Genomic DNA, 14,387 nt, shown 5'->3' with positions numbered 1-14,387 from the left:
AGGGCACACCGTAAGGATTGTGGAGACTCACCAGCAGCTTTAAAGTTAAAAAGAAGCAATGGACTGTCCTAAGAGATCCAGAGATCTAAGGGACCGGAGCAGCAGCAGAAGAAAGCAAGGAGGGCTCCAGCAGCAGGAGATCTGAGATCGGCACCAGGAGGGCAGCATTCGGCTGTGGAACGGGCCGGCCGAGAGGAAGAAAGAGGCAGAAGACAGGACTCCAGCAGCGGGCAGCAGCGCCGAAGAGAAGCAGCAGCAGCCGGGACATACACACAGAGTCGGGTAGGAGCATCCCCAGGGCCGTACTCACAGCCAGAGCGCAGCCCGTCCCCTCCTTACCCGACTCCCAGCAGCAGCGGGCACCAGCAAGAACATCCAGAAAGCAGCAGAAATATTATAAGTATCTATATTTATTGGCATTTGTATCCCTTCATATTCTTTTACTTAATTCCATATTCGGCACCCTGCTACCATCTGATGTCACAAACTCCCAATGTCTCTGTAATCTTATGAATTCAATCTTTAATGCAGATAGAATTTTACCACATGTTTTCTATTATGCTGGGTAACTTTCCCCCTGTTATTCAAAGCACCTAATAGAGTTTTACACCTATTACCTAACAGTACAGTTGGGATTCAGTGCTGAAGTTTTTTCAATGCAGACTTCTAGCAGTTTAAGGCCAAAAAAACGAGTACTTAGGGATTTATTATTATTATACTCGCTGCAGCCTTTAGCAAAACAGCAAAGAATTAGGCCCAATGTTCAGGCAAGTTGCAAAAAATGTCCAATCCCCCCCTCCCCCTAATTAAATTACTGAGGGCTTGTTTACATGGCATAGCATGTAGAGATCATGATAGAGGTATCCTTTCAATACAATCCATTCATCTACTCCTCCCACTAAGCAGAGCATACAATGGAGTCAGCAGGCTGCCTAGCAATGATAAACAAATGTATAATTTGTGCAATAACACATTAATATGGTTATTATTATTATAGTTTTATTTATAAGGCGCCACAAGTGTTTCGCAGCGCCGTACAAACATGAAATGTATGATTACAGATGAGCGCCGAGTTGTGTCATTTCATATGTACTAGGGGAATGACATAGTTTTCAGAACATAATATAATATTGCTTAAGAGTGTTATTAGGATACGGCAAAGCATATGCGTAGATAGGCAGAATCCAAATATGGGAACGCATTTTTTGTTTTTAATGTTAAAAAATTATGTTGTTTAATGTTAAATATAATGCAAAATAAGGCAGGAAAATTAATTATGCAGTGCAATTTTCAGCGTGCAAGGCATCATAGGGGTATAATAGACAGTATTATAAATATGTTGCTGAATGGGGGAATGATATATGGTAACAGGTTAGATTAAGCTGCAGTCAGTAATATAATATGGTGTCACATACAAATGAGTAAGTTCATTGTTACGTGCATGTATGTACAATAATAATAATAGTACAGGATATCAATAAGTGAATTCATTACATTTGTGCATGATAAGCATTTTACTTCATATTAGACTGTTGTTATATCTTTGGCAGATCCAAACTTACTGTTGCTTCCTGAAAAGCGCGGGGTTAATCTGCTGCTTTATAAAAAATCCTTTGCTGTTAGAATTTTGTTAAGTCAATTCATGCAATTATATAAGAAGTAATGTATTTAATTAGGGCACAGGGGTGGAACCATAGTTCTCACAGCAACTAAGTTTGGAAGTTAAATTTTTTTTTTTTTTTTTTTTAAAGGGGTACATGCTTGGCCTTAGCAGGGAAGACCTATGCGCAGTGCACCTGCCAGCAATGTGGTGGCTATATCTTATAACCTTTATGCTAATACAAGGGATAACAGCCCCTTCTTTTGAAGCTTAGTACAAGTTCTCTTTCACGGTCATTTAGAACAAAGGTAATGCACCATTTACTGAACAAGCTTAGTCCAACAATGTCCAATGCCAACGGTGCTTAATGGGACATTACAAATTTCCAGGGGGGTAGCTATTCAGTCACTTGTATACGGATAGAGGCAAGGTCGGAAATGGAAAAAGGAGAATGCAGGGAAGGTGGCATTTTAGGATTATTGCTCAGGTTTGGGAGACTGCATGGTGCAACGTATTTACACACAGTACAAACTAACATGTTTTATGTCACCTCGCAGTGCAACACTTCATCTTCCACCTGCAGATGCCTAAGGATCGGAGGGGGCGGGCAGGCTGATGACCTGGACAGACGCTGATGGTTCTTGTGGTTTTGGGGCATACCTCGAGGGAGAATGGGGCACATCGCAGTGGCCGCAGAGCTGGGACGAAGCAGGACTGACCAGAAACATGCTGCTGCTAGAGCTGTTCCCGATCTTAGTAGCGGTGGAGTTGTGGGGCGGAAGTACTGTGGGCCAGCCAAAATGGCGCCAGGAAGCGGAGGCACCCCCCAGCTAAGGGGGTGAAGAGCTCCAAGGCCTGGCGTCGGGGGGCAACGTGAAGGGTGACCCCGGGCGGTTACAGGTTAAGTTGCGAGAAGGGGTCCCTGGCCCCCCGGGCGGCTTGATTCAGTTATGTACAGGGCTGGTGGACCGCAGTGCTTAGCTTCACTCCCTTCCTCCCACCCCTTCCCTTCGAAAGGGAAGGGGTGGGAGGGAGGATGTTTAAAGGGGTGGGGTTTCTTAGTCTCTTTAGCGCTCAAAGGTTTGATAGGAGTGAGAGGCGACTAGCCGGGAGAGACCGTAAACTATTAGTCTGGGCTCCCAAAGCCAGGAGGTGTGCCCTATCATATTGCTGGGTTAGGTAAGAGGCAAGTAGATAGTAAGGAAGAGATAGGAGGAGGAAAGATAACCGGGAACATAACCATTAGATAGAACAAGCGGAGTACAAATGGCGGAGTAGAGCCAGGAGGTTGGCGTAGGGTCACGGGAATGTGGCGGGCTGCGGTTCTAGGAACCTAGCATTGGCGGAAATTGGCCAGCCAAAATGGCGCCAGGAAGCGGAGGCACCCCCCAGCTAAGGGGGTGAAGAGCTCCAAGGCCTGGCGTCGGGGGGCAACGTGAAGGGTGACCCCGGGCGGTTACAGGTTTTAAGTTGCGAGAAGGGGTCCCTGGCCCCCGGGCGGCTTGATTCAGTTACGATACAGGGCTGGTGGACCGCAGTGCTTAGCTTCGCCACAGAAGCAAGTAACAGTATATATTTGTAAGCAAATTAATAAATGTGACCACTAATTCGCCAAAAGTACATGACTCCGTTTGTTTATTTCAGGTACCAAGGGGAGGGGGAGAAGGGGGGATTTCATTTGTTAGGGGTAAAATGGTGGGAGCATCAGACGATCAGAGGTTTAAAGAGAGCGAGCGTCGACTAGACGCGAGAGACAATAAACTACTAGGATGGGCTCCATTACCATTGTAATCCCATATGCAGTGGGGAACAGTAGGGAAAGTGGGAAGGTAACAAGGGGGGAGGGCAGGAGAAGAAATAGGTAAAGTGACCCCTCCCCAGGGCGTATCACCATACTTAAGGAAGGCCAGGTATAGGGGGAGGGTCATTAGGAGCAGAATACCTGAGAAGTGTTTGTCCCACCCGCCCACCCCAAGAGGAAGGAAGAACGAACAACAAGCAGAATTATGATGCAATGGAACATAGATTAACAGAGGCGGAAGTACTGCGGGCCAGCCAAAATGGCGCCAGGAAGCGGAGGCACCCCCCAGCTAAGGGGGTGAAGAGCTCCAAGGCCTGGCGTCGGGGGGCAACGTGAAGGGTGACCCCGGGCGGTTACAGGTTTTAAGTTGCGAGAAGGGGTCCCTGGCCCCCGGGCGGCTTGATTCAGTTACGATACAGGGCTGGTGGACCGCAGTGCTTAGCTTCGCCACAGAAGCAAGTAACAGTATATATTTGTAAGCAAATTAATAAATGTGACCACTAATTCGCCAAAAGTACATGACTCCGTTTGTTTATTTCAGGTACCAAGGGGAGGGGGAGAAGGGGGGATTTCATTTGTTAGGGGTAAAATGGTGGGAGCATCAGACGATCAGAGGTTTAAAGAGAGCGAGCGTCGACTAGACGCGAGAGACAATAAACTACTAGGATGGGCTCCATTACCATTGTAATCCCATATGCAGTGGGGAACAGTAGGGAAAGTGGGAAGGTAACAAGGGGGGAGGGCAGGAGAAGAAATAGGTAAAGTGACCCCTCCCCAGGGCGTATCACCATACTTAAGGAAGGCCAGGTATAGGGGGAGGGTCATTAGGAGCAGAATACCTGAGAAGTGTTTGTCCCACCCGCCCACCCCAAGAGGAAGGAAGAACGAACAACAAGCAGAATTATGATGCAATGGAACATAGATTAACAGAGGCGGAAGTACTGCGGGCCAGCCAAAATGGCGCCAGGAAGCGGAGGCACCCCCCAGCTAAGGGGGTGAAGAGCTCCAAGGCCTGGCGTCGGGGGGCAACGTGAAGGGTGACCCCGGGCGGTTACAGGTTTTAAGTTGCGAGAAGGGGTCCCTGGCCCCCCGGGCGGCTTGATTCAGTTACGATACAGGGCTGGTGGACCGCAGTGCTTAGCTTCACCACAGAAGCAAGTAACAGTATATATTTGTAAGCAAATTAATAAATGTGACCACTAATTCGCCAAAAGTACATGACTCCGTTTGTTTATTTCAGGTACCAAGGGGAGGGGGAGAAGGGGGGATTTCATTTGTTAGGGGTAAAATGGTGGGAGCATCAGACGATCAGAGGTTTACTGAAACCTGTGACAGCTGCCACTTTAATACTAATTCAGGTGTTGTGTTGGGGATTGTCTCACCTTTAAGAGCCATAAGGTAGTTGGCAGGTGAGCTCTAAACCAGAAAAAAAAAAAACACATGTTCATTTTAGCTATAATGTGTAAGCAGTTGCAAGGCTCTTAAGAGACTAATTGTTAGTGTAGGACTTGTAGTGAAATGGGGTCCCTTGGCGATGGGCTGCAAGCTTAAAAATGCATTTATCAATTCATGAACTAAAACTCCATTATTTATTTGAATATTTGTATATTAAGGTGAGTGCTGAGACCCCTGTATTTGTATTTACTAGAGTGTGTGGTCACAGGTCGCTGCACCCCAACCTGGGAAGTGTGGGTGCTGTTTGCACCCCATTTGTAGGGGAAGCGGTCATCTATTAGAATGAACTTAGGTCTACAGTCATTAGGTCTACCCCACTAGGTCGACTGGCAGGAAGGTCGACCTGACTTAAGATCGACATGGACCAAGGTCGACATGACTTAAGGTCGAATTTGCATAAAGGTCGACATGAGGAAGGTCGACTGGTCATAAGGTCGACATGGGGTTTTTCACTGTTTTTTGAGCCGACATGTGCCGACAGGCGGTATTTCATGCCCTACCATCCACTAGGGCGTGGAGGAGGTTATTAAAGCTGTGACGAGCTAAGCGAGCCACCGTGCCCGAAGCATTGCGAGTGAAGTGAGCTATGCGAGGGTCAGATTCTCATTGCCAACTGTGTCCATGTCGACTGTGTCGACATTCGGATAAAAAAACAGTGAAAAACCCATGTCGACCTTATGACCAGTCGACCTTCCTCATGTCGACCTTTATGCAAATTCGACCTTAAGTCATGTCGACCTTGGCCCATGTCGACCTTCTTACCAGTCGACCTAGTGGGGTCCACCTAATGACTGTAGACCTAAGTTCATTCTGATAGATGTACCGATTCCATTTGTAGGAATGGCGAGTGTAGTGGTGCATCTGCATTCTTCAGCTTCCAGTCGGCCTGTTCCATCACCTGTGCTTATTTGTCAGAAGTAAAATAGAATTCTTCTAATGCTCTATTTTGTGATTGTTAAAGGAAATTTCCACCATACCTCAATATGATAACTTACTGTAAGTAGGCAGCACTATGGAATCCCGTATAAAGGGTAACATATGATAATATATACAGGGCCTGATTCAGCATTTATTTCATATAATAAGCTGTTCACAGAAGCTTATTATATGCGATCCATAAAAGAGCAAATGCAAAAGAAGGTGCATACCACCTCCTGCCTGCATTTGCCATCGCTTAAAACTACGATCTGCCCCCCAACCAAGAATGGAGTATATTGCTGGGCTTCTCAGCAATACTATAAAACAGGTTCCATGCAGTCTGGACCCCATGGTTTGCACATCACAGGGTACGTTTGCCTAGCATCTGCCGTTTAATGCAGTTCTTCTTTCTCACCTAGCTCTTGCTCACTCTTTCCTATTTCCTCCCATTCCATTCTTCCTACCATCCCTCCCAGGGCTATTTTTCAGCAGGCTCCAGCAGGAACTGAGGCCCTTATTCTAGTTCACTCTTTCTGACAAAATATTTCTTAGATGGACAAAACCATGTGCACTGCAGGTGAGGCAGGTGTAGAACCCCACCCAAATCTAATTCTCTCTGCACAAGTAACACCTGCCTCACCTGCAGTGCACATGGTTTTGTCCATCTAGTAAATATTTTGTCAGAAAGAGTGAACTAGAATAAGGGCCTCAGTTCCTGCTGGAGCCTGCTGATAAATAGCCCTGATCCCTCCCAACTCTTCCATTAATAACCCCCCCCCCCCCCTTGTTCCCCTTCTTCTCCTTTATCTTACCCATTCACTCCCTATGCCTCATTCTTTGCAGTACTAAATATTGGGCATGTCAGACCGGATTGCGTGACAAATTTGTTCTCAAAATGGATAAAACCATGCTGCACTGCAGGTGGGGCAGATGTAGCATATGCAGCGAGAGTTAGATTTGGGTGGGGTGTGTTGAACTGAAATCTAATTTGCGGTGTAAAAATAAAGCAGCCAGTATTTACTCTGCAAAATAACACCCTTAAAGCTTACTCTGCACATGTTACATTTGCCTCACCTGGAGTGCACATGGCTTTGCCCATTTTGAGAACAAACTTTCCCTGCAATCGGGTCTGAATTAGCTCTCAGCCAATCACAGAACAGCCGGTCATTTGACAGGTATTTTAAAAATCTAATAGCCGCCACTGTGCGTCCCGTCCCGCAGCGGCAGCGCTGCTATTTGTTATCACAGCATGCCGGCCAGGTCAGTGTGTCTGCCCGCCGTGCTCCCCCGCCCCCCGGTGTCTGCATGCATATGCCTGACAGGTGGGCAGGCATATGCATAGCATACAGGGAGGTCGGATGATCTTATGTGCTGACCGTCCGACCTCCCTGATCCGGTCCGATGCGCACGGGACCGCGCATCGGATCGGATCATATATCACACACCTGCGATTTTGGGGCGATTTCATCCGGTTATCGGCCCAAAGTGCCGAAATCGGATGAAATCGTCCCAAAATTGTATAGTGTATGGGGGCCTTAACCAATGCGGAGTTGCCACTGAAACTTTTTCCGCACTCCGAACATGTAAATAATTTCTCATTTGTGTGGATTTTCTGGTGTCTCCCGAGGCTGGTTTCATCTGTGTAACATTTTCCACACTCGGGGCACACACAGGGTCTTTCTTTGACATAAGTTTTATGATGCTGTAAAAGTGCGGAGCTTTGGGTAAAGCGTTTGCAGCACTCTGTACAAACATATGGCCTTTCTCCTGTATGAACCCTCTGATGAGTAACCAGGTTGGAGCTGCTGCTAAAGCTTTTTTCACACATACTGCACATATATGGCTTCTCTTTTGTATGGACTCTAAAATGCGCTCGAAGCTGTGTGCTGCAGGAAAAACTCTTCCAGCACACAGTGCAATGCCATGATTTTTCTCCTGTGTGAACTTTCCTGTGCTTTACCAGGTTTGAACTGCTGCTACAGTAGTTTGCAGGAATCTATGACCTGCAAACTTCCTTTGTTCTAGGGAATAGGATTGCCACCTAGCAACAGCTGGTGGGTTAGGGTGGCAAGCCTCCCGAATGCGCAGAAAGGTAAAGTGAAAAAAATTTTTCACTTACCTTTCCCCTGCTCTAGGGAGCGGGTCCGGGTGCCGGGCGCGTGCACGCGCCGGGCGCGCGCGCACGCTGGTCACGTGCACGCTCGCGCTCTCCTGAGCCCAGGATCCCGCCCCCTAGCTTTAGTTTTTTCGGAAGGTCGCCGATGGCAATCCCAATTAGAACATCTGGATGGAACACCTTAGTCAAACTATTAGGGAATAATGACAAAGAGAATTAGGTGCAACGAAGGATTTTACTGAACATAATCACGTAAGTGAAACAAGAACTAGTAAGGACTAACTAGGACCAGCAATACGGTCTATAGAAGGTAGAGTCCAATGAGAAGGACCAAGTGGTCGACTTGAAACTGTGGGCGGATGAGCCAGACGGATCTACTTGTTCTCCTTAGCTGGTTGTGCCTGCGGCTTCTTCTGGCCTTTTGGTGCGCCTGGAAGGGCAGAAGAGAATTACAGGATTATAGAATTGAGTTAGAGTAACCAACGGACCTAGCAAGGTCTAGGGTGGGTTGGGTGGGAGCTGTTGCTAGGTGGCAATCCTATTCCCTAGAACAAAGGAAGTTTGCAGGTCATAGATTCCTGCAAACTACTGTTTGTTCGTCGGGAGGCTTGCCACCTAGCAACAGCTGGTGGGTAGACTACCACATACCTGGTGGTTGCTCTAATGAACTCGATCCTTTGAGGATCAGTGGGTCTCCAGTAGTGTTTTACAAACGTATGGCTGGATGACCAACGGGCAGCTTGCATTATCGATTGCAGAGGTAAGCCCTTGGCTGCAGCGGAAGTTACGGCTGCACCCCTAATTGAATGACATTTGAAGGTTGATGTGTCTATTCCGGCCAGGTTCATTGCGGCTACTATCCATCCACGGATAGTAGATGGTCTAGCAGGACGGAAGGGTTTCCGGCATGTAATGAATAACTGGGAATGGACGCCTCGAATCGGGGATGTCATTTGGAGGTAATGTGTCAAGCATGTAACTAGACACAGGTCCTCATCTGAATGGTCTTTCAGTATGTCAAACTCTACCAGCGGGTTGCTTAGAGAGCTGGTTTTTGTGTGACCCTTTAGGATTATGTGAAAGCCTAATGGGGTTTGTGTCAGCCATGGGTCTGACATGTGTATGAGGCTGAGTTCAGCGCCTCTCGCAGCAAAGGCTAAGGCTAGTAGGGATGCTAGCTTTCTGGATAACATACCCATATCCGATGTAAGGCCTATGGAGGCTAGGAATTGTAAAAATGGTTCGGTGTCCCATGTGCTAGAGTAGCGGGGACCACATGGTCTGGAGAGGAAAGCTCCCTTCAGAAGACGTAGGTAGAGCTTGTTCTCTGTAAGACCGGGGACCAATAATGCTAAGGCCGAGCCGTAAGAGCGTATGGTAGTAGATGCCAGGCCAGCTTCGAACTTAGCTGCTAAGAAGTCTAAGGCTAAGTTGAGGGTATTGGAAGAGAGGGCTTGAGACCGAGTAGCTACCCATGTACTGTATTCGTTAATGATAGCTCGGTATCTGGCCCTAGTTCTGGGTCTCAGAGAGGCATTGATTAGTGTTACTGATGCCGAAGATAAGTTGGCGTTTGCTAATAGCCGAGTAATGTCGCTATCCACATGGATTGTGGCAGTTTCTGGAGGAGGTCTGGGGTCCCCTGAAACATTCTCTGGGGAGACCTAGGGGGATCTTGGGTCCCTTGCGCAACTGATTGACTAAAGGGAACCAGATCCTGGAGGGCCAGACTGGGTAGACCAGGATTATGTGGGGTACTCTGTCTATCCTGATCTTGTGTAGGACTTTTAGCAGTAAGGCTGGAGGGGGAAATGCATATGGAAGGGAAAGGTCTGTCCATGGGAAGGACATAGCATCCATGTGTGATGCTCCCTTCGGCCATACCCTGGAGACAAAGGTAGGAACTTGTGCATTGGATGGGGTCGCAAACAGGTCTATCCCCGGGATTCCGAACGTTTTGATAATGTTCTGGAAAACCTGTGGTCTGAGGGTTACTCTGTCTAAAGAAAGATGGTCCCTGGATAAAGAGTCTGCCAGTTCGTTTAATTCCCCCGGTATATAAACGGCTGTGAGGAGAATGTTCCTCTGGACTGCCCAATTCCAAATCTCTACTGCTTCTAGACAGAGATGGAGAGATTTGGTGCCTCCCATCCTGTTCAGGTACGAAACTGCCGTCCTGTTGTCTAAGCAGATCTGTACCGAAATCCCTTGAGATTGGGGAGGAATGAGGGAGTGTAGTGCTAGTTTGGCCGCCCTCAGCTCTAATAGATTTATGTGGAACCTGGTTTCCTGGGTGGACCAAACTCCCCTTATTGCTTTGTTCTGTGTGCATGCCCCCCAACCCGTCAGGGAAGCGTCTGAGGAAATTATTATGTTTGGTATTGGGTCCAATAGAGGTCTGGGTGTTGGTAAGGGAAGAATTGTCCAGTTCTCTATTTCTGTTCGAACTGGGGGGGTTAATTGGATTTTCTCTCTCCAGGAAAAACCCTTCCTGAGTAGGTTCCCTAGGAGGAATTGGGAAAATCTGCATAGGAGAGGGACTTGCAGAAATCCGGGACCCAGAGCTCTCATTTTCCCTATGAGTTTGGCTAAGTCCCTCATCGACAGCTGGCGATGGAGGGTACGAGAAATTACTGTCTGTACTTCCGTCCATTTCTCTGGTGGGACTGATATCGAGAAGGAAGTGGAGTCTATTAGGAATCCCAGGAATATTATTGACTGACATGGGACCAGGATTGATTTGGGGTAGTTTATGGCGAAGCCCAAATCTAGGAGAAGGGTCGTGGTTAGATCCCGTTGTGAGAGGAGAGTCTCTCTGTCTGGGTGAACTACAAGTAGATCGTCCAGATATATTAGGCAACGGATGCCCTTCTGACGGAGGTGAGACACTACCGCCTTCATCAGACGAGTAAAAGTGTACGGTGCGTTCGACAGCCCGAAGACCATCACCGTCCATTGATATAGTGTGTCCTTCCAGAAGAATCTTAGGAATCTTCTGTGGTTTTTGCAGACCCGTATCGAATGGAAGGCCTCTTTGAGGTCTACCTTGATACAGTAGTCGTTTTGGGAAAGTAGGAATGGGACTTCTGGTAAGCCCTCCATCCTGAATGTGCGTCTTCTTATGAAGCGATTTAGGTTTTTTACATTCAGGACGGGTCTGTAAGTGCCATCTGTTTTTCTTATAGGGAAAAGGTGGCTGATCCAACCTTTTTTGGTTATGTCTGCTAATTCTATCTTGCCCTGGGATAGTGCTATGGACAACACTTCGTCTAGCAGTGGGCTGCAGTTCCTTGTACAGGGAAATGTTTGGCGCGGAAAATGGATAAGAGGTAGGGATAGCCCTTTCTCTATAATTTTCAAAATCCACTTGTCTGTGGATATTGTTTTCCAAACTGTTACAGCTTGTGAGAGGCCAAGGTGGGGGGTTATGTGTACGGGACTTACCATAACCTGTATCTCTCCTTGAGGGGTTCCTGTTGTAGGACGTTCCACCTCTCGTGGGTCTTGTCCTGTAGGAGCCTCCTCTCGATCCTCTGGTGGCGCCACTGTAGTCTCGGGCCGAACCACTGGCTGACGCAGCTCGACCCTCTTGGGAAAAGGGTCTTCTGGAGGATTGGGGGCCTTTGAGATCTGAGAAGGATCTACGGGCTTTGTATCTTATCTTAACCTCATTAATGAAGTCTGGACCGAACAGGTCTCCATCTGCCAGGTTGGGTACCTCCACGGGCTTAGGTGCGAGGTTAGTTAAACCCGCCTTTGTGAGCCAGCGTACTCTGCGGGTATTTGATATATAATCAAAAGTTTGGCCAATCATTAAAGTGGCTCTGCTAATGGCCTTAAGGAGGGCGTTCTTAGATGCTATTAGGGAATCTAGAGAACCCCCACATTCTCCCTCTTTTTCTGCCTTATCGAGGACAAAGAGGAGGGGACCAGCTGCATCTGCCACTTTCAGCTGTATTTTCCTTAATAGCTTATCATTAGCGTCACTTTGGGTTTTTTCCCCTATTAGTGAGCTGAGTGCCGGGTCGATTTCGGGAGCAAATAGGGCTGGTATATCTGGAATGCCCGTATGGCTTCTTAGAACCATTTCGTCCTCTTTTACCAGAGCAGTTCTGAATGCTAACTGGGCAAAATTATAAACCTCTGAGCGTTCATTAAGTGCCCAATGAGAGGCGTATAATTTATTGGGTGGCGTTCTGCCTGCCAATTGTACCCTGGCCATCTGCAGGTCGCTGTACTCGCCCCTTTTAGTGGATGCGGACGTTCTAGTAACCTCCTCTGACTCCCAGTCTACCTGAGGGGTTACTGTCTCACTATAGTCGTGAGGTTTAGGCAGCGCATGCTGCTTGCTAGAACCCTTATGGGACTGGGTTAGCAATTGCTGCCGTTCAGAGGCAGTGTGTTTTTGCCGGCCGTGGGCAGAAGATGGTGGTATGTCACGCACCATTTGGGTATTCCGGCTACGGGCAATACCCGGGAAAGAGACGTATTCTCCCGTACGGGCGTCTCTGTGAGAAACATTGTCTGTATGTTTCTTTTTTGTGGTGTGTTTCCTCACCTTTTTCTGAGGAAACACTGAGGGAGACTGTTGCTGACCACCAGGTGTCTCCCTCTCAGACTGGGAGCTGTCCCTGCTCCCCTCAGAGCTGACAGGGACTGTGCACTTTTTTCTCTTAATAATAATATTATCTTCTGAGGAGGAACTGTCCTCAGACAGTTGTTGCCTCCTCTTTCTGGGCATTTTTGCCCACTTGCTGACAGATGGGGACTTGTACAGTGTGTCTGTTGCTGAGACAGACACAGAGTCCTCCATCTCTGTCGCGCTGAAGAAAAAACTAAAGCTAGGGGGCGGGATCCTGTGCTCAGGAGAGCGCGAGCGTGCACGTGACCAGCGTGCGCGCGCGCGCCCGGCGCGTGCACGCGCCCGGCACCCGGACCCGCTCCCTAGAGCAGGGGAAAGGTAAGTGAAAATTTTTTTTCACTTTACCTTTCTGCGCATTCGGGAGGCTTGCCACCCTAACCCACCAGCTGTTGCTAGGTGGCAAGCCTCCCGACGAACAAAAAATGTTTGCCACATTCTCTGCAGCAGTAGGGCCTTTCACTTGTGTGGATCCTCGTGTGAGTGATAAAATGTGTGTTCTGTGTAAAGGTTTTCCCACATTCTGAGCAAGCGTGAACTCTCAGGTGCCTAAAAAGACTGGAGCTTTGTGTAAAGCATTTTCCGCATTCACTACATATGTAAGGCCTTTCTCCAGTGTGAGTTCTCAGATGCACAATGTAGTTTGGCTTTCTGTTAAATTGTTTCGCACAATGCTCACAAGAAAACTTAGCCTGATCCTTAGTGCATGTATTTGTTGTATCAGAGTTTTCATTCACAGCCTTTCCTATGCGAGAGAGCTTCCTGTGCGGTAACTCCTTTGGAGAATCATTTTCTGTCTTTCTGTAGTGTCTCTTTGGCTTGGAATTTACTGTATTGCCTTCTTTGTCATTCTTAGTTTTACTACTTGAATTTTTCATGGTTAAATTGGGAAGCTGGATGTTTACGTACCGATCACTGGGTCATCTGTTAAAAAGTTAATGACACATTAGCTTAGGAGAAACTGTACACATTATTTCTATCTTGTTTGATATCCAAATTGTCTTACTAGTTTTATATTCTATGAAAGCTCACTGAAGAAAGAACACTTGCAATGCAGTAGTTGTAAACATTAAATATACCAAAAATCTGAAAAAACAGTACAGTAACTGTGAGTAATGTGGAAGAATAACCAACACATGTGCATCAGTGCCCCTCAGTAGAAATCTACCATCCCCATAGCATACCTCCCAACACTCACGATTTCAGTGGGACAGTCCCGATTACCGGGTCCTGTCCCGCTGTCCCACCCGCGGCCGGAGGTGTCCCGCTGCGGGGGGTGCCAGTTGGGAGCCCCCCCAATTTGACAGAATTGCACAGCGTCTATTCCCGGACGAAAATGGGGACGCGGCTCATTTGCATAAGCCGCGCCCCTCATTTACACAAGCCACACCCCTCATTTACACAAGCCACGCCCCTCATTTACACAAGTCGCGCCCCTCATTTACACAAGCCGCGCCCCCTTTTTGGACGCTCGCGCAGCCTATTTCTGCAGCTACAAAGTTGGGAGGTATGCCATAGGGGTATGGTTTGTTAGGTTGACAATCAAAAGGTCGACCACTATTAGTAGACAATCAACAGGTCGACACATCAAAAAGGTTGACACCATTAAGTTGACATGACCAAGAAATCGACAAGCAAATTGTCAACATGAAGGTTTTTTGGTGTCTATGTCGACATGGACACTGTTGTAGTGTACCCCATCCCATCGTATGGCTCGTATTCTCCCTCCATGCCCACTGGGATGGTCAAGTATGAACAAGTCTGTTTAAAAAAAACAAAACATGATAAACTCATGAATCACACGGGACAGACTCAGGGGTAGGTGCTTTCTCCCCCCTGGGCAACCAGTTATGTAGGG

At 47.6% G+C, this 14,387-nt stretch overlaps 2 protein-coding genes across 2 annotated transcripts; both read right to left on the bottom strand.

The window, feature by feature from the left end:
• Positions 1-430: 430 nt before the first annotated feature.
• Positions 431-13,407, bottom strand: LOC146064296 (uncharacterized). The gene is made up of 3 exons (XM_083177610.1): positions 12,950-13,407; positions 7,315-7,750; positions 431-520 (listed from the first exon to the last, which is right to left on the bottom strand). The coding sequence occupies exons 1-3, from the start codon at positions 13,405-13,407 to the stop codon at positions 431-433; spliced, it is 984 nt and encodes a 327-aa protein (XP_083033736.1).
• LOC146067896 (uncharacterized) lies at positions 8,035-12,692 on the bottom strand. Its single transcript, XM_083179208.1, has 2 exons — positions 11,335-12,692; positions 8,035-8,320 (listed from the first exon to the last, which is right to left on the bottom strand). Exons 1-2 carry the CDS (start codon positions 12,629-12,631, stop codon positions 8,265-8,267), a joined length of 1,353 nt encoding a protein of 450 aa, XP_083035334.1. The 5' UTR covers positions 12,632-12,692; the 3' UTR covers positions 8,035-8,264.
• Positions 13,408-14,387: the final 980 nt, after the last annotated feature.

Source organism: Crinia signifera, chromosome 1 (assembly GCF_055691185.1).
Source record: "Crinia signifera chromosome 1, ASM5569118v1, whole genome shotgun sequence".
Lineage (NCBI taxonomy): Eukaryota > Metazoa > Chordata > Amphibia > Anura > Myobatrachidae > Crinia > Crinia signifera.
Note: the sequence above shows the minus strand (reverse complement) of the source record. Positions and strands in the feature narration are given on the sequence as shown.

Coding starts and splice junctions, on each gene's coding strand:
- LOC146064296 (XM_083177610.1), bottom strand. CDS start 13,407: ATGAAAAATTCAAGTAGTAAAACTAAGAATGACAAAGAAGGCAATACA. Junction 7,751..12,949: donor GAATGTGGCAAACATTTTTT/GTTCGTCGGGAG, acceptor AAACTACTGTAG/CAGCAGTTCAAACCTGGTAA. Junction 521..7,314: donor TCAGTGGCAACTCCGCATTG/GTTAAGGCCCCC, acceptor TCTGCATTAAAG/ATTGAATTCATAAGATTACA.
- LOC146067896 (XM_083179208.1), bottom strand. CDS start 12,631: ATGCCCAGAAAGAGGAGGCAACAACTGTCTGAGGACAGTTCCTCCTCA. Junction 8,321..11,334: donor AAGGAGAGATACAGGTTATG/GTAAGTCCCGTA, acceptor CTGCCCTTCCAG/GCGCACCAAAAGGCCAGAAG.